This window comes from Eretmochelys imbricata, chromosome 1 (assembly GCF_965152235.1).
Source record: "Eretmochelys imbricata isolate rEreImb1 chromosome 1, rEreImb1.hap1, whole genome shotgun sequence".
Lineage (NCBI taxonomy): Eukaryota > Metazoa > Chordata > Testudines > Cheloniidae > Eretmochelys > Eretmochelys imbricata.
In genome coordinates, this window is record NC_135572.1 from 163,864,890 (window position 1) to 163,890,357 (window position 25,468).

Consider the following 25,468-nt stretch of genomic DNA (forward strand, 5'->3'; position numbering starts at 1 on the left):
GCCACTCTGAGTGGTATACTAAGGGGGCGACAGCAGCGCGGCAGTGGGGGGGTTGGGTAGAGGGTCCCGGGGGGCAGACAGGGGACAGTTGGATGGGATGGAGGTTCTGGGGCGGTCAGGGGCTGGGGAACAGGGGGGGGTTGGATAGGGCATGGGAGTCCTGGGGGGCCTGTCAGGGGGCAGGGGTGTGGATAGGTCGGGGAAGTCAGGGGACGGGAGCAGGGGGGTTGGATAGCAGGTGGGATCCCAGAGGGGGCGGTTTAGGGCAGGGGGTCCCAGGAGGGGGTGGTCAGGGGACAAGGAGCAGGGGGGGGTTGGATGAGGTGGGGGTTCTGAGGGGGACAGTCACGGGGCAGGAAGTGGGAGGGGGCAAATGGGGCAGGGGCAAGGCTGTTTGGGGAGGCACAGCCTTCCCTACCTGGCCCTCCATACAGTTTCGCACCCCGATGTGGCCCTTGGGCCAAAAAGTTTGCCCACCCCTGTTCTATTCCAGACTGATCTGGTTACTTTTAAGATCAAATAGTTAGACATTATAATCTCACCAGGAACAGTATGTGAAATCACTAAAAAGGAACACACCTTCCCCCCCCCACCTGCTAAAAAGAATATAAATTTCAACAAATCAATTTTAGCTTATTAAACTACACTTTATTTAAACAGTTTTCATACTTTTAAGAACTAAATTAAGGCACAGTTTAATTCATGCATTATTCCAAACTGCAATTATTTTGTAATAGCAGAAACCTTGTGTGTATTCTATAAACCCTAATAAGATACTAGAAATGGCAAAGACATTTACAGATGCTTAATTATTATTGGTACCACAATAAATCAGTAATATCTGATACTGTTTCTGGACTGCATCTCACATATACAGAACTCCTCACTTAATGTCATAGTTATGTTCCTGAAAAATGCAACTTTAAGCGAAACAATGCTAAGTGAATCCAATTTCCCAAGAAGAATTAATGTAAAGAGGGGGGAGGGGTTAGGTTCCAGGGAATTTTTTTTTCCACCAGACAAAAAACTATATTATAGTTTATATATAATAAATTTGTTAGTCTAAGGTGCTACAAAGACTCCTCATTGTTGTTAATGTAGCCTCACACTCTACAAGGCAGCATGAATGGAGAGAGGGGAGACAGCATGGCAGACAGAGACAGACACACACCCTGTGTGTGTGAGAGAGATGAACATTGCCCCTTTAAGTAAGTACACTGCCTTTAAAAAGGATCAGGAAGTTGAGACAGCAGCTGTGGTCCTGTCCCTACCCTACTACATATGGAGAAGGGGTAAGGGGGGGGGCAGGAATAGGGGGGAGGGGGACGCCCTGACATTAGCCTCCCTCTTCCCGCCCCCCCTGCACAGCAAGCAGGAGGCTCCCAGGAGCAGCTCCAAGGCAGAGGGAAGAAGCAGCACATGGCAGTGGGGGGAGGGACAGCTGAACTGCTGGCAATTGGTAGCCTGCTGGGTGGCTTCTGTACAGGGAACTTATGGGAGTGGGGAGCTAATCGGGGGGCTACCAGTCCACCCTGGTTCCAAGCTCCCACCAGCTAGCTGCAACTGGCTGCTCTTCCTGCAAGCAGTGAACAAAACAGGCAGCTGCCAAACAATGCTGTAAGGGAGCACTGCACAATTTTAAACAAGCATATTCCCTAATTGATCAATGTAACAATGAAACAACGTTATCCAGGACGACTTTAAGTGAGGAGTTACTGTATAAATAAAAGGACTGTCAAGGCAAGTTTACAGCTTTTGCACCTTCTTTTCACTAACGAACTGCCCATGAGGCCCATCAGCACCAGGGGCCAAAAGGGCTAAGTAAACTGGAGTCTCGGCTCCCTCATCTGGGCTTTTAGTGGCACTGGGACCTGCCATGTCGGTTCTCACCCATCCAGGGCAACAGGCATTTAGAAGAATTTGATCAGCTTTCCTTTCTTCGTTCAACATCCGGGCCTGGATTCTGGACAAGACCGTGACTCCAATTTTGGACACACCGTAAGCAGTATTTGGCCAGCCCTCCTTCTCATGCACTCCGTTCTTGGTATCCTCCACAAACTTTGTCATGAGTTTCACTAGCTCCTCGTCAGTGATTGTGTCACTACGAAACTTCCGCTGCAGATCTTGGCTACATCTTGCCAGAGCTGATACGCTTACCATGCTAGATACATTCACTACTCTGCCTATTAAAAGAAAATTGTAAGTAAATATATAAACCATGCCCATACACAATGTTAGGTCTTGATCCTGCAAAGTGCTCCACAAAGGTCTATGTATGGTGATTGCTTTGAAGAAACACAGTTTAAAAACCAAACCAACAGACACTGTTGGATGTAATGGAATTCCTAGCAAATATTTGACATGACCCACCGCTACAATTTTAAATAGGGATATTTCTGAATAAATAAACAAACCTGATCCTGCAAATACTCACTGCCAAACACTGTGCTTACTTCTGTGAATAATCCCATTTAAAAAAAAAAAAAAAACCACAACAAAAATGGGCCTATAATGTACATAGAGTGAAATTCTCTGCAGGGAGACAGCAACAAGACTAGGGAGCTGGGTTTCTTCAGTGACTATAGGTACAAGTCTGTACAGCACACTGAACTCAGCCTCAGTGCTCCATTTTTGTGAGCAAGTAGGACATAGAAATATCTCCATTTTCTCCTGTCTGAAGCAAGGACAGACGAGGCAGCTAGGCAGTGTGGAAAAAATATTGACAGGCCTTCATTTCTGCATAACGGCACAGATAAGCACTTCCGGAATAACCATTAGTAAAGAAAAGGATTGGAATAGAAGCAACTTTAGATTTAAAAAGCAGAGACATTCTGTGTGTCAAGACGTGCATGCAAGCTATTCTTGTCTTTTTATCTTTGATGCAGCAGAAATGCACTGGTACTCCTGTGGGCAGCGAATTCGTAACAGAGGGTAGGGTTTGCCGCCTTGTGAGAAGCAAGAGTCGTTCTAAAATGATACTTTGATATTTGTTAGGTTATACTTACCATGAGGCTTTATGAGAGGTAGCAACTCCATGCAGACATCCCTTGTTGCAAAAAAGTTTGTCCTCATTGTAACCTCCGCTTGAGTAGCAAATGGAGTGGTATCAGCAACTGTTCATAGGGAGAAGAAAAAATATATAACACTGAAGTTATGCTTACAGGTTAATGGGAAAAAACAGGTCTCTGAAAACTAGAGTTAATCCTAATTCCTTCTACAGTAGTCATTTCTGGTTAAATTAGGAAGCAGATGTTTAACAGAGAAAGTGCAGAAAAGTAACACGTACATGGTGCTGCAAAGATTAACATTTTAAAATGCAAAGGCCCAAATATGCAATATTAGATTAGTAGAAGATTGAGAAGATTTTCCCCTGCTAAGAACTCTTCGTTTAGAGTTCTGTGCTCCCCCCCACACAAGAGCTGATGACATAACTGATGCCTCAAAACAGAGCAGGGAGCTGCATTCTTTATACAGATTTAGAGCTCAATCCTACGTATTAGGCAATGGCTGGGTTGTTGCTGGTTGTGTTGTCGAGTTGCAGCATGAGTTTGTGAGCCAGGATGATGAGTGCTGCGCAGAGATAGGATTCCCATGCAGCAACATCAAGCTTTTGAAGAACTGCAGCAAATGGGGGCAACAAAGCCTGTTTCTTTGTGGCAGGGAAGGAAGCAACAGGGAGCACTGTCAATCTGTAGTAGGTACGCAGATTTAAAAATTTTATTAAGACGATTTAAAAAAAAAATCAATGGTACAGAGTTTAAGCATAGAAGTTTTTGGTTATCAGGGAACAACATAGAGATTATCAAGGGGTACAAAATTCGGTTTAAGATCGGGTGGCGTAAGGAATACATAATCTGCAAAATCCCTGATTGGGGGTAGAAGGTTAATGGGTCAAAGTACAGACATCGAGATATGAGGGTATGTTGTTCATATAATGGCTATGTTCAGGTGTGGAGTATAATGAGTGGATATGATGATGAGGATGGATTGACCCTCATTTGGTGAGATTTAAGGTTCAGTGAGTTTATGGGTCCAGTTCATATGGTCCAACTGAAGTACTACAAGGATGAGGGCTCTTCAAGTAGTGTAAATAGATACCAATTGTTGTAGTCCCCTTGCTAGATACAACATACCTGCAGGCAACTCTAAGGTGTAGCTGTAACTGAACACCTATTGCTTAAACTAATGGAGATATTCCTTAAAGGCTTTGTTAATAACCACCTTAACTGTTCTCTTGAGCAATGTGCCAGGGCACCACTATTTGCAGAACACTGAGCAGTATATTAACACTGAGACATGAGGCCCAATTCACCACTGATTTCAATGGTTTCAGCATCAAACAGCAGTGGTGGGCCAAGATAACAGCTCCCAAATAAGAAATGTAAACTGTAACTAGGGTGTAAGAGTTTTTGTTCTTTATCAACATTTGCAAGATTTACTACATTTTAAAATCTCTTTTAAGCAGATTTCCCCAGAGCTCAGGGCAGATGGCTGCGGTTTGTGAGTTGTCGCAAAAAATATGTATTATCCACTCTGTGCGACAAATAACCTTTGCTAGAATCCCCAAGCACTATTAAGAGTTCTGTGCAGTCATTACATGGCAAGCACTTCCCACTATGCGTACATCTTACAAAGAGATGTTTCTGTTGAGACAGTGATTTATGCATGAATACATTGAACAATAAATCAGTTTAATGCCAAATCAGGTATTTGAAGGGCAACAATACTCAGGCCACAGAGGAATTCTTTAAAATGGTACAAGAGGCAATCAGAGTAACAAGATTAAATTAAGGAAAGGACAATTTAGGCTAAACATCAAGAGAAACCTCCCGACAAAAAGAGTCCTATAATATTTCAGTCTCCCAAAGTAAGTAGAGGAAACTACAATGGCAGGAATAGCTTCTAAGCAGTCTGTTTATTTATATAGTGCTCATCACCATGGTAATTGACTCCCTAAGGGTATTTCTTCCCTGAAGAGTTAAATTGCATTATCTACACTCCCTGGCCTCTCATGCCTAGATAGAAAGAGAGCAGCCACTCTGCAAAGCAACCCTTCAGCTACACAGAGTGACTGGCTTAGTAACAGAGTAGCAGTATCCTCATTGCATTACTTCAGCAGCACTTGAGCATGAACCCATGATCCCAGATGGGCCAGCTAGCTCAAGTTTAAAGAACCACTTCTCTCAAGCTAGAGATCTGTATGTGGGGCCAGGAGTTGGGTTATATAATTTGAGTTATTTCTTGAGCTAACACAGCAGTGAAGACAAGATCAAAAATGTGATCTGATAAAACACCAGAAAAATGTCAGGTAGGGAACAGTTCTCTGCTGGCACTGGGATGAGCTGGGTATCATCATACTTGGTTGCCTCTCTAGCTAAGCATGATACTTGTAAAAACAAACAACAACACCTACTCATCATTCTTCAATTTACAGCTCAAAGCCTTGCCAATAAGCCAGCACTGTACCTTTGAAAGCAATCCCTGCGTTGTTAACCAGCACATTCAGCCCACCATACTTCTCCTTCAGGAAGTCCCGCAGAGTCCGGATACTCTGCAGATTATCAATGTCCAGCTGGTGGAAAAGCGGGCTCAGTCCCTCCTCCTGCAGTTTTGTCACTGCAGTCTGACCCCGTCCTGGGTCCCGGGCTGTCAGGTACACATCCCCAGTGAACTGCTTACACAGAGCCCGCACAATAGCAAATCCAATCCCTTTGTTGCCCCCGGTCACCACAGCTACTGGGGTGCTGGACATCCTCCTGGACTAGTGGATGGCAAAATAAGCTCACTGCAACAGGCAAAAGAATATAGCTGTATATATTTGGTTATTGTGATTATGCACACCTTCCTGCTCACTCTCTATGCAATTTTCTGCCAAGGTACATTTCTCTCCAGTTGCCAAACCAAGAAATAATTGGGCAAAATGAGGTTGGTCTCCAGTTTTTCAAGAAAAAAGAAAAGGAGTACTTGTGGCACCTTAGAGACTAACAAATTTATTTGAGCATAAGCTTTCATGCGCTACAGCTCACTTCATCCGTTAGTCTCTAAGGTGCCACAAGTACTCCTTTTCTTTTTGCAGATACAGACTAACACGGCTGCTATTCTGAACCCAGTTTTTCCAGGGCACTCATCCAGGAGCTTCCTTCTTCAAAGTGCTTTGCAAATGGATGCGAGGCAAAGAGCAGACTAGGGCAAGCAGGGACAGGGCTGGCCTTAGGGGTGAGCCACCCTGCGATCGCCCAGGGGCGCCATGGTTAAGGGGGCACTGTGTGGCAGTGGAGAGGTATACACTACCAGTGTTGAGTCAGAAGCTGCTCCCAGCTGGCGGGGGAGTGCCTCGTGGGAGGCACCCAGATTTCTCCCAGACCCTGCTTCATCCCGCCAGAGGAACATGGGGGATATAAGTGATGCACAGATACTGCTCTACTCTACCCCGTTCCTCCTTGTCCCCCTGGGAGGCTGGGCTACTGCTGTCCCTTCCCTTACGCAGCCCAGATAGGGAAAGTGCCCAGAGGTCACTCCTTGCTCCGCCCTCCCGGCCCCTTAGGGGTGTGTGGAGGAGCAGCATTGGAGGGGGGAGTGTGAGTAGCAATGCCAGTTGCTCCATACCTCCAGGTTATTTCCCCATGTGGGCACAGGAGGGGGGTGGTGCATGGGTTAGGAGCAAAGAGGGCACAGTGCAGGGGTTAGGGGTGCAGGAGGGGGAATGGGGCAGGGATTAGGAGCAACGGGGTGTGGGAAGCCCATCGGGGCCATGAACAATTGGGGGGGGGCGGCACCATGCCCATGGGGACCAGGGGCACCAAAATACAAATTCACCCAGGCCACCATTTTCCTTAAGGCAGGTCCTGCACAAGAAATGAGGTCTGATCTCCGTAACAAGTAAAGGCAGGCTACAAGGAACGCTTTATGCAAGCTGCCCCCCACTCCCGTAGGCGGGTGGGTGGGTGGGTTGGTTGGGGAAGGGGCTGCTAGGGGGGAAGAAAGCAATTTGCAAACTCACCTCTAGCAATACGTAGCTCAACCTCTTTAGCTGCTTCAGGCTCCTGCTCTAAGAGCCAATGGTGTTTATGCATCAGCCTGGAAGGGTTGATCGGAGAGGGCGGGGAGCTCTTTTCGCAGATAGGGACGCTGCTCCCGCCTGATCAGAGCACAGCGAGACAGGAGAGAGCTGGAGGCGGAGCGAGTGTTAGATGGATGGCTTTGCTGGCGGCCTGCAGCTCCGCGCTGGGAGGGTCACTGGGGGAGAGGCGGCAGGAAACACGTGGCTGCGCGGTGGCGGAGGGGGGGTGGGCGCAAGCAGTCTGGCCACCGGGGCCTGGCTTGGGAGTACGTGAGGCTTTTGCTTTACCATGTGCTCGCTGTGCGAGACCTGAAGCTGGAACCGAAAGGCCGTATTTTAAATAGGATTATTGACAGGCATTAGCGGGCAGGCTTTTTTTTTTTTTAAAAAGCTCTTTTTCGGATTGCAGCTCGGGAACGAACCAGAAAATGTAGCCAGGGGCGCTCCAGCCAGCGATCGGAGCTGTGAACGCGGTGGGTTGGTGTAGCTCTCTCCCGTGCTGCTAGAGACGTGTTCGTTAGTTATTTAATCTCTTGCGCAGGGCTCTGAAAATCCAAGGCGCCGGAAGGAATACAAGGGCACGGTAGTATTTATTATGGTTACTCCATGCATTGCATTGCATTGCATTGCAACCGGGGCTCAGGGGCGGCTCTACCAATTTTGCCGCCCCCAGCAGGCGCCGCCGAATTGGCGCCGCGTTTCTCTCACTTCGAGTTAAGCTATGGTTCAGTTCCGATAATGACCGTAGGGTCACGTGGCACGGTCCACATTGCAGTAGCAACCACACGCTCACCTGTAAGATGTGCTTACAAGTAGTTTAGTCAAATATATCAAAGGAATATGTGTAACTTGACTACTTGAAATTTATAAATTCGTTAGTCTCTAAGGTGCCACAAGTACTCCATAACTCTGTAGGTATATTATGAAATATTTTGTACGTTGTGGGTTAGAGTTAGGGTTGTTATTGGAATAACATGTTAATTTTTTCCATGCCAGTATTGCCATTCATTGAATAAATGGACTGCAAAGGTAGTGGAATATTTATGTAAATTACGTGTGTTATGTTCAGACTTTTAAATGCAGTGGTGGTGTAGCTGTGTCAGTCCCTGGATAATAAAGAGACCACGTGGGTGAGGTAATATTTTTTTTTTATTGAACCAACTTCTGTTGTAGCTTGAAGGCCTGGTTCACCCACAGAAGTTGGTCCAGTAAATTTTATTTTCTGGTTTTAATATGCTTTAACTTGCAGTCTTTCTTTGTCCATGTTTAGCTTTGAGAGTTCTGTTTTCTGGTTGAAGGATGATACTGTAGCTTGAAGGCCTGGTTCACCCACAGAAGTTGGTCCAGTAAAAGGGCACTTCCTCACTCACCTTATTTCTCTCATACTTTTTAATTGAAGATAGTTATATTAAGTGTTCTTGCTGTGAATTTTATCTGTGGGTTATATTATTCACTGTATCAACATAACTGTAAATTAATAATGTTTCTGAGTGGACACTTTCTTTTTAAATGTAGAAATGGGAGCATATCTGTTTCCCAGGGGGATTATGCCCAGTCCTTAGGTAAGGAGGGCAGCATGGGATGGAAGCTTTTTGCTTCCCACTCCTCTCCTTGCATTGCTCATTCAAGTGCTTATATGTCCTATGTTTTCTGAGATGAAAAGCTGAAGCATGTTGAATATGAAGAGCTTTAATTTCTTTTGTGTATATTTGTAAAAGTTTGGAGTGAGTCATCTTCTGTATGTATGCAGGAACTGAAAGAAATATCAAAAAAGAACTTGGCTGTTTTCCCATTTTTCATTCAGGTTGTATACCTAAGGTGAAGTCTTTTCTTACCATGAGGAAAAATAAAGGTCGGACTGGTAGAAAGAGAAGAAGAAAACAATACAGCAGTTTGCCTTCAGATGGAGGTACTGTATGTTTTCATCTAGTCTTCACTTGCATTCAGGGAAGCAACAGAATAATTAACTACTTGGCAAGGGATCTTTCTACAGTCTGTGCATGTTAGAACTCCTACATGTCTTCATAGAATATCAGGGTTGGAAGGAACCTCAGGGAGGTCATCTAGTCCAACCCCCTGCTCAAAGCAGGACCAATCCCCAGTTTTTGCTTCAGATCCCTAAATGGGCCCCCTCAAGGATTGAACTCCTAACCCTGGGTTTAACAGGCTAATGCTCAAACCACTGAGCTATTACAAGAGTAATCATGGATATCAGTTGTTATGTGTGAACAACCATTTTATTTTCTGGTTTTAATATGCTTTAACTTGCAGTCTTTCTTTGTCCATGTTTAGCTTTGAGAGTTCTGTTTTCTGGTTGAAGGATGATATTGTATTACTCTGAGTTTTATCTAGTAATATGCTGAGTTATTCCTGGTCATGCTAAATACCCTCAATTTCCAGTGAAATCAGTGACATTAAGGGTATTCAGTACCTAACAGAACTGATGCCTTTTTTTCACTATCTTGTGTTGTGTCATGTTATAAAATACCATTCTATGTATAAGGTAAAAGTCTACTACAGCAGTACTTCTCAATCAAGGGTACTCAGAAGTCTTCCAGGGGATACATCAACTAATCTAGATATTTGCCTAGTTTTACAACAGGCTATGTAAAAAGCACTAGTGAAGTTTGTACAAACTAAAATTTCCTACGGACAATGACTTGTTTGTACTGCTTTATATACTATACCCTGAAATGTAAGTACAATATTTATAGTCCAGTTGATTTATTTTAGAATTATATGGTAAAAATGAGAATGTAAGGAATTTACATTTACAATTTAGTGTGCTGTGCCACTTTTGTATTTTGATGTCTGATTTTGTAAGCAAGTAGTTTTTAAATGAGGTGAAACTTGGGGATAACGCTAGACAAATCAGATTCCTGAAAGGGGTACAGTAGTCTGGAAAGGTTGAGAGCCACTGTACTACGGTACAAGTGCACTGTGTTTTTAATTAAACTATATGCTATAAGTTAATCACTCGTCTCTTCATTTAGTAAACCAGAGTCACAAACTGGAATATATACAACTTAGGAAGTGGCTGAAAGAGAGGGGGTTTGATGACCGAAATTTAAGACCAGCACAGTTTTCAGGTAATACTTTAATTGCTTATTGATCCTAGGTTGTCCGGTTCTCACTGTGGTTTTATCCCCATCTGGCTGGTTTTCTTCAGGAATGAGTCTTCAGCGTACAGACATTACGGACCCAAATCCTTCAAACAAATGCATGCATGAGTAATTTCATGCACACAAGTAGACTCTGGCCCACATACTGCCCGCTGTTCCTCATGAGGGGGTTCTTATGCTGTTGCAAATTGCTACGGAAGCCAAAGGGGCTCTGCGTGGGCAGCGGGATACACTCACGTAGTACTTCTTGTAGGATTGCTGTCATAGGCGTTAAAGAAGCTAGTCACATTTGTAAAATACTGTTGCTTAAGTGTTTACCGGTTGAGGGCCTAAGCTTGTAACCATTTCCTCATTTGTTCTGGCAGACTAACTAACTAAACCTATCAGCATTTAGAGATGGAATGCAGATAGCAACAATAATAAATAGTTCAAATTTGAGTGGATTGTTTACTGTGTGTGTCTTTAATAATAATAATCTTCAAAAATCTTTAGAAAATTAAATTAGAAGACAGCAGATAGTACGTAGTATAAATTGAGAAACAACTGCAGAGATATTGCAGGGTGACAACTAAAACACTAAAAAGGAGTACTTGTGGCACCTTAGAGACTGTCTCTAAGGTGCCACAAGTACTCCTTTTCTTTTTGCGAATACAGACTAACACGGCTGCTACTCTGAAACTAAAACACTGAGTGTAAAATAACTAGCAAGAAAAGCTAGAAGCAGGGGAGAAAAAAAAGTGGTTTTTAAGCCAAGATTTGGGAAAAAAATGAGTGAAGCTGAGGGACACAGGAAGATTGTTCAGATGGCAGGAGCTACAGAGCCGAAGGCTTTCTTTCATAAGTGATAAGAATGTGGGAGACAGCAGAGAAGAGATTGAAGCTAGAGGAAGAAGGAGAGAGAGAGAAATAAGAGCCCATATCTTCAAAGGTAATTAGGTGCCTCTCATTTAAATCAGTAGGTGTTAAGTGTCTAAATACCTTTGAGTAAATCTGGACCAAGATCCATACGTAAGCTTCAACTAGTCCATGGGGGACTTTTAAAAACGGTTTTTATGTTATATAAGAAATGTGTTCATTTTCATGACGTTTCCTTTTTCAGACCAGTTTTAATTCATAGTGTTTTGTTGTAGTCTTATGGAAAAGTCTGAAGATTGTATACTGTAGTGTAATCATTCTTTTTGTTCCTGCTATTTCAGATACGGGAAGAGGCCTAATGACCACAAAAGCCTTTCAGGTTAGTATTTTCTTTGTTATGGCTTTTATTACATGTACTGCAGGAGCAGTTGGAGACTTTCTGGGCCCTACTCAAAATTGCTTCTGGGAGAGCCTAAAAGTCTAGAGGGGAGTCTAAAATGATATAGTTTATAATCAGGAGCTGGAATCCCCCATGCTAATATAAGGCTACACGTACTCTGCACGGCAGTGTGGACTACGGGGGTGTGAATTGCAAAGGGCACCAAAATGTTGTGCTTTAACTATCCTGTGTGGACACTGCAGGCATGAACTAAAAGGTACCTAGTTTGTGTTAATGTAGTCCTGTTTGAAAGGGACACAAAGGAGCCATAACCTGGGTGTAAATGCTCAGTAGAAAATTCCCCTATCAAAGGGGTCTCGCTCCAAGTATGGTGTATTCTGTTCAAGGGGAAAGGTGATGCTTCTCAGCCAGTCACCAGCCTACACAGAAACTGTTTATCCTCTGTCAGGACATCCTACCACACACTGCACAAACTTCCTACATTGCTGGACCACCAGAATTTTACAACTACAATGATCTCCGCTGAAGTTGTGGTCATATCCGTTTGCCTCCTGGCTCTGATGTGCTCTGGGACATTTCTCTACACTTATGAATTGTGCATCCATGGCTCATTTTCGATCTGACTTTTAGTCTGTTTGATTTTTCTCAAAGGCAGGGGAACTGATTATTTCGTTGCCGGAGAAATGCTTGCTCACCACTGGTACTGTCCTTAGTGGCTACCTTGGGGAAAACATTGCAAAGTAAGTGTGGAGGAGGGAAAGAAAATCTCTTAAGATTTCTGTTGGTATTTATAAGGTGCTCACACACTGGTAGATTATTCATTTGAATTTGTGTTAGGGCCTCAATCTGTAAAGCCTAATTTACACATGTATGTGACCCAAGAAACTCTGGATGCCAAATGGCAACAGGTACAGGGATCCTCTGGGTTCACCAAATAGGGTGACCAGACAGCAAGTGTGAAAAATTGGGACGGGGGTGGGAGGTAATAGGAGCCATATTAAAAAAGCCCCAAATATAGGGACTGTCCCTATAAAATCGGGACATCTGGTCACCCTATCACCAAATAATGTCATGTAAGGTCTCTAATGGAAACTTGTGTCATAATAATTGCAAAATGGATGTATAGATACACTGAAAATTCTGTCCTTAAGGTCTGTGACTAGGGACTGATAACCAGAAAGGTGAAAAGCAGGTTTTCTTTCTGGCAAGAAATGTTTGGTTCAAAATGGGTATCCATTTATAGTCTGAGCTGAGTGCTAATGAAGGATTGTGGAATCTTCAAAGACAGGAAATTTACAGGAAGAAGTATATGAGCAGAGGAGAGCTCTGTTTCCTAAGTAAGGACAATGAACTTTGGGGCAGTGTTCCCTCTAATTTTTCCCACCCATGTGCAGAATGAATTCTGTTATGTGCACCAATATGGCGGTAGTGTGTGACAGAGTGTGGGGGGGGCTCAGGGCTGGGGAAGGAGGTTGGAGTGCGGGCCCTGAGGTGGGGCCGGGGATGAGGGGTTTGAGGTGCAGGCTGCCCTGGGGCTATGGTGGGGACTCTGCCCAGCTCTCCCGCTCAGCCCAGGTGCTGCTGCAGGGAAGGAGGGGTGACTTTCCCTGCCGGGGCTGGAACTGGGGGAGGGGCACCTCTCCCTCTCCCACGGCCGCAGCAGATCAGGCCTGGGCTGGGTTAGGGCCAGAGGAGGGGCGCCTCTCCCACGGCAAGTCTCGGCCGGGCTGGGTTGGGGCTGGGGTGCCTCTCCCGCAGCCATGGCAGGTCCGTGGCTGGGTTGGGTCTGGGGAGAGGTATCTCTCCCCGCCAGAGCCCTGAGCTTAATGAGCTGCTGTGTGAGCATACAGCTTAGAAGGATCTTAGTTTGGGTGTATAACTAAGGGGTTTGGAGGTACGCCCTCATCCTTCATCTAGGAAGTAAACTGACAGAGGGTTTGCTTCATGAAAAAGGGATTTCTGCCAGGGTTGGTTGAAAACTCTTGAAATAAATTTGGGTAAGATGTCCTGCTTTAGACAGAAGGATTACTTGTTAAGTGTAGGGTTTAGAATGCATGTTATGATTTTGTTTTAAACGTAACCATTTATTCCCATTTCTCACACTGGTTTTTATTTGAATCTCCTCTTAAATAAATTTTCCTTTTGTTTATAATTGACCTCAAGTGCTGTGTATAATAGAGGGGAGCGATAGTCTAAGGTAAAACTGCTAAACCATGGTAAGAACATGAGAACAGCCATACTGGGTCAGACCAAAGGTCTATCTAGCTCAGTATCCCCTCTTCCGACAGTGGCCAATTGCAGGTGCTTCAGAAAGAATGAACAGAACAGGTAATCATCAAGTGGTCCATCCCTGTCGCCCATTCCCAGCTTCTGGCAAACAGAGGCTAGGGACACCATCCCTGTCCATCCTGGCTAATAGTAATTGATGGACCTGTCCTCCATGAACTTATCTAGTTCTTTTTTGAACCCTGTTATAGTCTTGGCCTTCACAACATCCTCTGGCAAAGAGTTTCACAGACTGACTGTGTTGTGTGAAAAAATATTTCCTTTGATTTGTTTTAAACTTGCTGCCTATTAATTTCATTTGGTGACCTCTGGCTCTTGTGTTTTGAGAAGGAGTAAATAACACTTCCTTCTTTACTTTCTCCACACCAGTCATGATTTTATAGACCTCTATCATATCTTCTCTGTCGTCTCTTTTCCAAGCTGAAAAGTCCCAGTCTTATTAATCTCTCTTCATACGGAAGCCGTTCCATACCCCTAATCATTTTTGTTGCCCTTTTCTGAACCTTTTCCAGTTCCAATTTATCTTTTTTGAGATGGGGCGACCACTCAGATACTGCACGCAGTACTCAAGATGTGGGCATACCATGGATTTATATAAAGGCAATATGGTATTTTCTGTCTTCTTATCTATCCCTTTCTTAATGATTCCCAACATTCTGTTTGCTTTTTTGACTCCTGCTGCACATTGAGTGGATGTTTTCAGAGAACTATCTACAATGACTCCAAGATGTTTCTTGAGTGGTAACAGCTAATTTAGACCCCATCATTTTATATGTATAGTTGGGATTATGTTTTCCAAAGTACATTACTTCGCATTTATCAACATTTGAATTTCATCTGCTATTTTGTTGCCCAGTCACCCAGATTTGTGAGATCCTTTTGTTGCTCTTTACAGTCTGCCTGGGACTAAATTACCTTGAGCAGTTTTGTATCCTCAGCAGTTTTCGCCACCTCACTGTTTACCCCTTTTTCCAGATCATTTATGAATACGTTGAATAGGACTCGTCCCAGTACAGACCCTTGGGGGACACCACTGTTTACCTTTCTCCTTTCTGAAAACTAACCATTTATTCCTACCCTTTGTTTCCTATCTTTTTAACAGTTACGAATCCATGAGAGGACCTTCCCTCTTATCCCATGATAGCTTACTTTGCTTAAGAGCCTTTGGTGAGTGACCTTGTCAAAGGCTTTCTGAAAATCTAAGTACGCTATATCCACTGGTTCCTCCTTGTCCACATGCTTGCTGACCCCCTCAAAGAATTCTGGTAGATTGATGAGGAATGATTTCCCTTTACAAAAACCATGTTGACTCTTCCCCAACAAATTATGTTCATCTATGTGTCAGACAATTTTGTTCTTTTCTATAATTTCATCCAGTTTGCCTGGTACTGAAGTCAGGCTTACGGGCTTGTAATTGCTGGGGTAACGTATGGAGCCCTTTTAAAAAAAATTGGCGTCACATTAGCTATCCTCCAGTCATTTGGTACAAAAGCTGATTTAAATGATAGGTTACAGACTACAATTAGTAGTTCTGCAGTTTCATATTTGAGTTCCTGCAGAACTCTTGGGTGAATATCATCTGGTCCTGGTGATTTATTACTGTTTAGAACACTGGTACACTGTTTCTTTGGGAACAGAGGATTTGGTATTTCTGTGGGTGTCCAGTGATCAGGGGCTGGTTAGCACAGGGTGACACTTTGAAGGGACGCAAGGCCTGGGGTGCATCTATTGTCAACCTGCAGGGCAAATGAAGGGCTAATATAGTCAGAGGAGAGTGCTATTATGATGGGCTGGTTGTGTTAGAAAGCTGACATCCAGTTGAGCACAGGCAGGACTCCTTCGTACTGGCGGCAGGTGGTAACAAGGTGACTCATAGCTCTGGGTACCCAAGAAGCATCACAACATATTCCCATTGGTCTCAACAAGACTACTTGCATGCATGCGGATTGCTCAATGAGTAAGGTTTTGCAGGATGGGGCCCTTCTTAAATGGAATTGTAAATGATTTGTTTCAAATTATTAAATGTGCATGTCCTAAAAGAAAGGAATTCAAATATGAGACTACGAAGTGCTATATGAATGCACCCTTTCAGCAAATTCATAACAAAAGGTGATATAGAGTATAGAAGACTATTTTATATTTTTGTTTAAACAAAATCCAATGTTTTACTAGGTACAGTATTTTAATAGCTTGTCAGTAAAATAAATTTAAAATCACTTTGAAATAATGAAAAAACATTTGCAGGTGAACTACAAAGAAGTTTAAAATATTTATTTAAAATCTCAAAGTATTAAAAGGATATGTGTGGTTGTATTTTATCCATCTCACTTCTGTGTATCTGTTATGTTTTTGATAGGTGGAAGCCTCCCATATCTCCTTTGATAGCACTGTGCACATTTTTAATAGCAGAGAAATATGCTGGTGAGCAATCTGTGTGGAAGCCTTATCTAGATGTTTTACCAAAGACCTATACGTGCCCTGTTTGTCTGGAGCAAGAAGTAGTGAGACTTCTTCCTGAGCCCTTAAGAAGAAAGGCTGAGGAGCAAAGAACAGTGGTCCAGGAACTGTATACCTCTTCCAAGACTTTTTTCTTTTCTCTGCAGTCTTTGTTTACTGAGAATGTAGAAACTGTTTTTAACTACGATGCCCTGCGGTGGGCTTGGTGCACCATTAATACTAGAACAGTGTACATGAAGCATTCACAGAGGGAATGTTTCTCTAGAGAGCCAGATGTTTATGCACTAGCGCCTTATTTAGATCTGCTAAACCACAGTCCAAATGTTCAGGTAAGAAGCTGGAAAAACAGAACCATAGTTTTTGTGATGTACAGTGCACTGACTCTGTGCAGAACCCACATTCTTGTCTCTGATGAATTCGGAACACAGCATACCACTGAAGGGTCATGACTGGTGTGTATAGTGTAGTGTTTGTAGAACAGCTATAGGCTCAGTAGATACACCACTAAAACGTATCATGTAACCCAGAGTGAATTCACAAATAGAATTGATTTTATGAATCAAGTGGCAAAATAAGGATGGGGGAAAGGATTCCACGCCTCTGCCGACCCCCAGTACCCTGGTGTGATGAGGTGTAGCAAACCCACACTCAACCTGAAGGGATTAATGAAAGCCTGTGGGCACAATCATCGTCACCCCACTACACTTGCAGTATGTGTCAGACGTGAAGGAGAAGTTAAAAGGGCTGACCCTGGCTCAGTTAGGGGCTGACCAGGAAGGAGAGCAGATTTCTGGCTCTCGCTCAGTGAGAGAAGCCTGGCTGGAGTCAGGGAGCTGGGTAGGGTTGGAGACACTCAGGCAGTTGGGAAAGAAAGTGGCAGGAGGTGAATCCACCCAGGTTTCTCCCCAGTGGTGGAGGGTCCTGCAAGGAGCAGGAAGACTTCTGCCAAGTCAGGGATTTCCCTGCCAGGGGAGTGGAGGAAAACCCCTCTGCAACAGACCCAGCTGGGTAGCAGAAAATGCTAAGAAGGCCTGCAATGACCCTTTGGAAAGCGGCTTAGAGTGGAGCTGATATACTGGGAGCCTGGGAAGAGGCTGAGATAAATGCCCAAGACAGGATAAGGTAAGACGTGGACCAGGAGACCGCAAGGGCCTTGACTACGTAATGAGGGTCCTTGGTCTGGACCCAGTGGAGTCGGAGGGCCTGAGTTCTACCAGCCCACCAAGGAAGAGGGGGTGTCCCCCTCTCTCCCTGAGGAGTAAGGACTGCTGAACTCCCCTGATACTAGAGAGGAGGACTGGTGAGTCCGTACTCAGACTGACTGTCCAACGTGAGTCGAAGGACCACTAGCTGGTTTACCCTGGTAGGGGTGGGACTCTATGTGAGCTGGAAGGAGGGGGGCTGAGTTGCATGAAGAATCAGACCGCAGTAGGGGTGGAATGGCTGTCAGCAGGGGGCGCTAAAGGAGGAACGTCTTTACACCATGCCCCAGCCACCAGGGGGTATGCCGACCAATGAGTCACATGTTTATGCCTGCGCCAAATGCCATTATTTTGGCCCATGTCTCCAGAAATGGCTTGGGGAGAATTTCCCCAGCAGAGGGGCCCTGTAAGCAGCTCTGTATTGCCCCCCTCACAAGGCACAGTGCAGGGGGCATGTGGTTTCTATAGTGCCTGGTACTAGGCTTGAAAGCAGCCTATGGCACCTCATCAGGACTGCCTATAAAGTTACTCTGATTTATGCCAGGGACCACAGTGACTCACATGACCGCGCAGAATCAGGGTAGCACAAAGGTGGCTTAAAGCTAGCTTTGTTCCCGCTTCCCCTGAGCTGGACCTTCTATGCTCTGCCTCCTGGAGGCAGCACAGCCTTGAACCCAAGGATTTTATGTTTGTTCTGTTTTAGTATTTTAGAGAATTTTTCCTCTTCTTCAGATAAGATCCTAAGTGCAAGAAAGACAATCCCCAGTCTTCAAAATCACTTCAAATATTTCATCATTGAGTTCTAGATGTTTATAGCCTTTTGTCACAGTAAGAAAATATTACTGGTCTTTATCAGTCTAGGTCTGATGGGTTTTTTTTCCCCTCACTGCTATAGAGGAAATATTGTCTTTTTAAAATTTCTCAAAGGTAAAAGCTGCATTTAATGAGCAGACGAGATGTTATGAAATCAGGACAGATTCGCATTGCAGAAGACATGAAGAACTGTTTATCTCTTACGGCCCTCATGATAACCAGCGACTTCTGCTAGAATATGGGTTCGTTGCCATCAACAACCCACAGAGTGGAGTTTATGTATCAGCAGGTTGGTAGCTTGATCTTGATATTAAAATGTGAAGTACTAGTGAGCCAGGCAGCTTTATCTCTTCATCTGGATAAATGTGGTAATTGAGGGGCAGTGAGGAAGCTTACATAGTTTCACTCTGCATTAGGCTGTAGCCAGTATGATCAATTTTGGGATTGTTAGCAGCATTAAAGTGAAATATAGGGTTGGGTTGGTTCCATTTTTGTCTTTTTGAACTACACCTAATGGGAATTTTTAACTAAAAGAGTGTGACTGTGTGTTTGTGTTAAGTGGCCATCATTTTTGTGGATTTGCTCAGGTTTTATTTGTTACGCTATGAAACTTAGTTAGCTTTATTCTGAAAACTCTTACGTGTTTGGTTAACCTTAAGCACAGGAGTAGCAACACTAGCTTCAATGGGACTGCTAATGCGAGTAAAAGTTAGGCACGTGCTTAAGTGTTTGCAGGATTGTGGCTTTAGAGAATAATTTGAGGATGGAACTGGAAATGCTGGGAGATTTTTGCAAACTACCCTCAAGTGTGTGCGTGCATGCATCTGTATCAGATTAAATATTGATAGAGCCTTTTCATAGGACGCTCGCATGTCCTAGAAGCCCCAGTTCTGCAAAACTTGGTTTTAAGCATGTGCTTAAGTGCTTTGCTGAACTGAGACCACAATAAGAGAAACCCATGCTATTAGGCAGCCAAGTCATTGTTATAGAAAATTAATAATTATGTGGTGAAGACTTGGTTATGAGTTGGCTAACAAGCTGATTGGAGAGCCAAAAAATAGCTTGGGAAGTGAATTTTTTTGTTTATTTTTTGTCAGTGAGCCTTGGTTGCTTATGCAGGCATGTGAAGAGAGAGAGAGAGAGACAGCTGTTTGGAATTGAGTATGCAGTAGACAAGTTACATTTTTATGATAAAGCATTGAGGTTGTTTAAAGTAAGATTTGCAGCTTGTATAAATTAGCTCCATTTACTTCAGTGGAGTTATGTGGATTTACCAGCTGAGCATCTGGCTCTTGGTGCTTTAGAACTGACTATATGTCAAAAGTTGTGTTAAAATAACATTATTAAGGTTGCCAGGTCAAGTACTCAAAAGTTAGGAAATGCCAGAATTAACTCTCTCTCTGGGTTCAATCCTGCAAGTTTCTGAGTGCTCTTCAGAGGTGTTCTTCAACTCAAGGTAGAATTCATTAAAGTTTTGACATTATCTGAGTTGGTTTTTGTGTACTGTTCAGTTGGAAGATTGATTATAGTTAAAATATAAGAAAATACTTTACAGTTCAAGTTAGCTTGTTTTCAATGTTAACTGGTTGCTTAAGGATCTTTAAATATATATTTTGCAGATATCCTTCTTAAGCATCTCCTTTCAGCAGACAAGCAGAGAAATATGAAGCTTTCCATTCTAAAGGATCATAACTTGTTAGAGTAGGTATCTCTTCAAAACCCTGGTTTCCATTTGAGAAAATAGTTACAACAAAACTGAAATAAAAGTTCAGATGCTTTTTTTTAAACTTGCAAAAAAATTGGTTTATAAAAATATATAGATTTTCTGTTTCACCCCTTGATAGTGGAAGAGAATTTAAGTGGATAAAAGGCAATATGAAAGCTAAAGATCAAGGTTAGGGGTCAGCACAAGACGATCTGTACCATCCTGTTTCAAGGCTGTGGGAAGCAGCAGAGGAAAGGGAGCTGGGGAGAATCCTTTTGCCCTGGATGCTACAGTGTAGTTCCCACATGGACTGTGGATCGGCTTCTCCTTAACTATGTTCTAGGGTGGGAGGAGGATGCCACTAGGCAGACGTTTTGTTGCCACAGTTAGTGTTAGTGTGAAGATCACAAACTGTGTAATGAACTCCTGCTTTCTACCTTTTGGTAATTTTTGACACTTTTAGAAATTTGACGTTTGGAAGGGATGGGCCATCATGGAGACTCCTCACGGCTCTCAAGTTGTTATGTCTTGGAGCAGATGAATTGTAAGTTTCAAATACATTTACAGAAATGTGGTCATTTATTTAGAGGGCTAGGAGAGGCATTATTTTCTAATCTGTGTCTTCTCACACTAACTAACTGAGGTGCAAGAAGGATTTGGAACAATCTATAATTTAAAAGTTGTTGTCTGCTTGTTGCATCTATGACAACTGTATTCAGTTAAACACCAAGCATTCTGTTGTTGTTCCCTTCCTACTCCAAGAACTGGATATTGCTTTAATGTTAGGTTTCTGTTTCTTACATTTGTCACTTTGATGGGTCCCATGAACTCAGACATCAGTTTGATTTCTCTGAAAAGTATATTTCAGGGACTACTTTTGAAATTTCAGGGCCAAGTTCATCACTGAAGTACAAAGGTTCAGCACCAATGTCACAAAATTAATCTTGCTTATTTCAGCAGTGAATTTGGCCTTCAAAATCTTGGTATTGTTTGCAGATGGGTAGGTGAGCTTTGTCAGTTATCAAATATGTTTTAAAATTAAAAGGAAAAATATTTACACTCCTCTACGCTGTGAGGGTTTAGTCCTAGATAGAACATGTTAAAGTAGCTGAAAGATACTGAGACCCATCTGTCTTTCATACCATGCAATATGTGTTCTGTTCTACTCAGCGGCTTAAACCATGCACATCATTGTGGTATCTGAGTGTGGTGGATCTAACTTTGACTTAGTTATCTATCTGGGTTTTTATTTATTTATTTTGGGGTATAACTTCAGTTTAACTTCTGGCTCAGGAATGCAACAAATAATCACTTGTCAAACATATTTTTTGCTTTAGTACCTACTGGAAGAAAGTGCTGCTTGGTGATAAAATTTCAGCCAGAAATGAAGAGAGCAGTTTGAACATAGCAGCAAAAATATGCTTTTCTTTAATAGAGGAGACACAGCACATCCTTCACCAGGTAACTTGGCTAGAAGAATACAATGGGGCAGACGCCACCAAGGGGCTTGCCTATGTGGTGCTGTAGTCTGGAACAGAGGGGTATACATTTTAGTCCCCACTAGCATGTTGCGCACTAACAGGCCCATGTGAACTTTGCTGGTGTGCACTAAAAGTTCCTTTGTATGTTAACATACTGCTGTTTGAAACAGGACTACATTAATGCGTGTTAGGGAACTTTTAGTGTGCACCAGCACAGATAAGTTAATTTGCAACATGCTAGTGTGGACTAAAATTTGCACCCCTCTAGTGCAGACTACAGTATTGTGTAGACAACCCAGCATAAATTGGTAGTAACACCATTAACTTCAGTGATGTAAATGAGGGTAGCATCTGGCTCTGTGTGTTTTACAGGCAATGGTTTGACCTACAATTATCAGTTTATTTCCGGCGTTAGCTAAGTGCTTATTTTTGTGGGCAAGGTGCCTTTTGTTTTTCTATTCAAAGTGTGCTTCAGGCATAATATACTCCAGATTTACACCAATATAACTGAGATTGGCTTCTGGTACAGTAGTTTAGGATTTACCCTGCTTTGAGGGAGTTGGAGGGGACTGTCACTCTTTTTGGAATATCTTGGTGTACATTATGCATATGGACCTTACATCAATGGGATTATTTCCATTTAATTCAAGTGGGTTTTTGATTAGGAACACTTGGTAAAGCATAAAAAGGTGGCAAATGAAAAAAGCCCCTTGCTATTGACCGCACTGAAGTGATTCTGGATTTACATCAGTATAACTGAGATCAGAAAATGGTCCAACGGTTACAATGATTTTCTTTAAAAAATGCATGCAGTAATCTTATTGCAGTGGTGATAGGCTTTAACTCAGGAGGAGTGTAGTGGCCATCATATTCCTTTATCTGGTGTTGTGTACCTCACGGCCATCTGATGTGAAGAGAGAAAACCAAGTAGGTGCACTTTTTATGAATTAAGTAAGAAAATAAATAAGCAAATACAAAGCTAGTTAACGTAGTGCATTTCCCTAAAACAATGCGATAATAAAATTGAGGTTACACTGGAGATCAGATGAATTAATCAAGGGATTAACAATAGTGTAAATTGACATCAATAACTTGACAAGGAAATAGATTGAGAATCAGAGCCCCCCCCCCCCCCCAAAAAAAAAAAAAAAAAGACAGGGACTGTTCAGCTTGGAAAAGAGATGACTAAGGGGGGGGATATGGGACAGCTCTATAAAATTATGAGTTGTGTGGAGAAAGTGAATAAGGAAGTGTTATTTAATCCTTCACATAACACAAGAACCAGGGTCACACAATGAAATTAACAGGCAGCAGATTTAAAACAAACATAAGGAAGTATTTCTTCACACAACGCACTGTCAACCTGTGGAACTCTTTGTCGGGGATGTTGTGGAGGCCAAAATTATAACTGGATTAAAAAAAGAACTAGATAAATTCATGGAGGACAGGTGCATCAATGGCTATTAGTCAGGATAGTCAGGGATGCAACTCCATGCTCTGGCTGGCAGAAGCTGGGATTGAACAACGGGATGCATCACTCGATGATTGCCCTGTTCTGTTCATTCCCTCTGAAGACAGGATGGCAGGCTAGCAGGACCATTGGTCTCCCCCAGTATGGCCGTTCTTATGTTTAACTGATCAGATCATTGTAGGAACATGATCTGTAGTCAAATCATGAAATCAATATAACAGAGTGAATCCTTTCGCCCCCCCCCGCCGTTCCCCTTTCCCCAGCTCCTCCTTAGCCCTACAGGTATTGATACATCCTTTTGGAGAGCCCGTCATTGAATGGCTTATTCAGGACTGGTCTACACTTAAAATTTAGATTGATGTCACTCAGGGCTGTGAAAAATGTTTGCATCTTGAGCCACGTAATTTGGTCAACCTAATCTCCGATATACATGTGGCTAGGCCAATGGAAGAATTCTGTCCAGCTAGCTACCGCTTCTTGGAGAGGATGGTTACCTAATCCGCAGAAAAAACCCTCCTGTTGCTGCAGGAAGTGGCTACGGTATGGTGGTACAGCTGTGGTGCCGTGCCACTGTCGCGGGGACGTGTCTGTGCCCCTTACCACCCCCATTCCAACCTCTCTACCTTCAGTACACTGGAATCAGGAGTTCAAGATTCCTCTCTCCAGCAGAGCGGTTTGTGCTAACACCTCTACAGACGCAGGATGACCCCTTTAGATCTAGGGTAGGATTTGCTAAGAATTTAGGTTAGTCTGAGTCCAGTTATTGTTTTCTTATATGGATTAACCAGTATGTGATTCTACTGTTACTACTACCTCCTCCCAAACAAATGGTTAGGAAAAGTCTATTAGTTGCAGGCATCCCCGCAGTTATCTTAGAAAAGAATTCAAAAGAGAAAAATACTTAAAGGATCTACTCTTCGGCTTGCTTAGTCCCGTGGAGCCTCAGAGTCAGTCGGGAACTGCAGTTCGGGGAACCAGATGATGTCTTTTGGCTCAGATATCTTACGCTAATATGTGTCATCCTCTGGTCAGCTGGCTGGTCTAAGAGAATCTCTCTCCTCTTTCCTGGGGACTGGCCCAGGAAAAGTAGGGTATCAGCCATCTGGCTGTCTTTGTGGTGACACATGAAGCAGCACACTTGGCTTTTTAAGGTTGTAATAATTTTCCCAGTACCGCCCAGAGATTTTTCCAAGCAAATGAGAGATCGCAGGTTCCATATCTCTTGTAGTAGGAAGAGAGCTTGAGACAAAAAAGCTCTTGTATTAGAGGCCTGGTATGGGGCGGGACCTGCTTACAGCATCTGGCAAGAACAGGGCTAATATTGCAAAAAATACACGTTTCTAAGAAGTGCTAAGCCCAGACTACTCACACAAACACATCCCGATATTAAGTGGTACCAGAACATTCCCATATCAAGGATGGTACAAAAACATCCCCTAAGAATAACAGCAACGCATCCTAAAAGATAAGGTCAGGATGACAGTACGTAATAGAGATGTTTTGATTGAACCAACATATACAAGGTGATGGGTGATAACTAGCCACGTCAGGGGGCAGTAACTAACTATGGGACAGTACTAACTTGTTTGTATCAGGGTATAAAGATATATCTCAGAGGGAATATCTTTGGCCTAGGGAGGAACAGAAAGTCCCACCGTTCACTGAGCTGGTCCATTGTTACGGGCATATGTGTATTCGTGGTCCGGTAGAGTCTGCGGGATACTAGTACCGAGCTTTGTAGACAATAAATCTGGCCTGGTGCTTTCGGACCCTAACAGATCTTGTGGTCATTGGGCAGTTCGCTCGAGGTCTGCTGTGCCAGCTGTCTGCACAGAGCTGGGGCAACACACAGAAAACACACACATATGCAGCCCAACATTTAACCACACTGGTGACCCCGACTAGTGCGTTGTCCAATCCTTGTTGAGGGTGGTCAGGCTTAACCTTTGGTTCACTTTTGGGGCTTTCCTTCCTGCAAGCAGTTTTATCACCACATCTATCTTAAACTGCAAGTCCACGTACTTCCCCCAAAAACCTTATCTGGGTTAACAGTCAGTGGGTCACAGAGGTTCTCAGGCAGTTAAGGCCCAGCCATTTCCCTGGATATGACTGGTAGCCCATTGCCCTTTGACAGATAACATTGTCAGTGCCCAGACTCATTCATGCATCTCATGTGCGCACTTCCTCAGCGTTGCTTAGGGCCTCACAACACACAGAAAGAAATGACCGAACTGTCACCCTGTGGCTAGACTGGGCAAATGTATGAAAGGGCGTCTTGCGCTACCAATGTCCTGTGGACAAAGCTGCTTTTGAGCTCTTGTTAATATAAATGTCATTTAAAAATACAACAGATCAAAACACCTACTCAGTGTCGACTCTACTATAGACCAATGTGCCATATATAATTGCCTACAGTAAAATTAAATTACTGTTTCCCTGAGAACAAAATGCACCTCTGTTAAGAATGTTATAAAAATACATCCTCAGCAAAGAAAACATGTATGCACACAGTTCAAGCAGCTCATGGCCCTCAGAGCCTAGGTACAGCTTATTTAGGCCTGAACTGGAGGAGCAGAGACAGAATCGTTTATAGATGTGGCATATAGGGACATTGTA

General features: G+C 43.4%; 2 protein-coding genes across 3 annotated transcripts in view; one reads left to right on the top strand and one right to left on the bottom strand.

Annotated features, from left to right (window-relative positions):
• Positions 1-626: 626 nt before the first annotated feature.
• LOC144265802 (carbonyl reductase [NADPH] 1-like) lies at positions 627-7,168 on the bottom strand. Its single transcript, XM_077818807.1, has 4 exons — positions 7,001-7,168; positions 5,467-5,785; positions 3,006-3,113; positions 627-2,183 (listed from the first exon to the last, which is right to left on the bottom strand). Exons 2-4 carry the CDS (start codon positions 5,750-5,752, stop codon positions 1,747-1,749), a joined length of 831 nt encoding a protein of 276 aa, XP_077674933.1. The 5' UTR covers positions 5,753-5,785; positions 7,001-7,168; the 3' UTR covers positions 627-1,746.
• Positions 7,169-7,267: 99 nt separating this feature from the next.
• Positions 7,268-25,468, top strand: part of SETD4 (SET domain containing 4) — a 29,142-nt gene continuing 10,941 nt past the window's right edge. For both annotated transcript variants that reach the window (XR_013346364.1, XM_077818793.1), the window contains exons 1-10: positions 7,268-7,533; positions 8,865-8,969; positions 10,054-10,149; positions 11,379-11,416; positions 12,089-12,177; positions 16,080-16,509; positions 18,310-18,484; positions 19,815-19,896; positions 20,364-20,444; positions 21,238-21,361. Coding sequence is in view for 1 of the 2 variants with exons in the window: in XM_077818793.1 (XP_077674919.1) it covers positions 8,897-8,969; positions 10,054-10,149; positions 11,379-11,416; positions 12,089-12,177; positions 16,080-16,509; positions 18,310-18,484; positions 19,815-19,896; positions 20,364-20,444; positions 21,238-21,361 (1,188 nt within the window). In the remaining variant the exon portion in view is untranslated. The remainder of the gene's footprint in view (positions 7,534-8,864; positions 8,970-10,053; positions 10,150-11,378; positions 11,417-12,088; positions 12,178-16,079; positions 16,510-18,309; positions 18,485-19,814; positions 19,897-20,363; positions 20,445-21,237; positions 21,362-25,468) is intronic.

What these genes read in the sequence shown, in the direction of transcription:
- LOC144265802 (XM_077818807.1), bottom strand. Translation starts at nt 5,752, where the DNA reads ATGTCCAGCACCCCAGTAGCTGTGGTGACCGGGGGCAACAAAGGGATT. An exon ending in CGCAGGGATTGCTTTCAAAG is followed by an intron (nt 3,114 to 5,466) that starts GTACAGTGCTGG and finishes CCCTATGAACAG; the next exon opens with TTGCTGATACCACTCCATTT. An exon ending in ACCTCTCATAAAGCCTCATG is followed by an intron (nt 2,184 to 3,005) that starts GTAAGTATAACC and finishes TTCTTTTAATAG; the next exon opens with GCAGAGTAGTGAATGTATCT.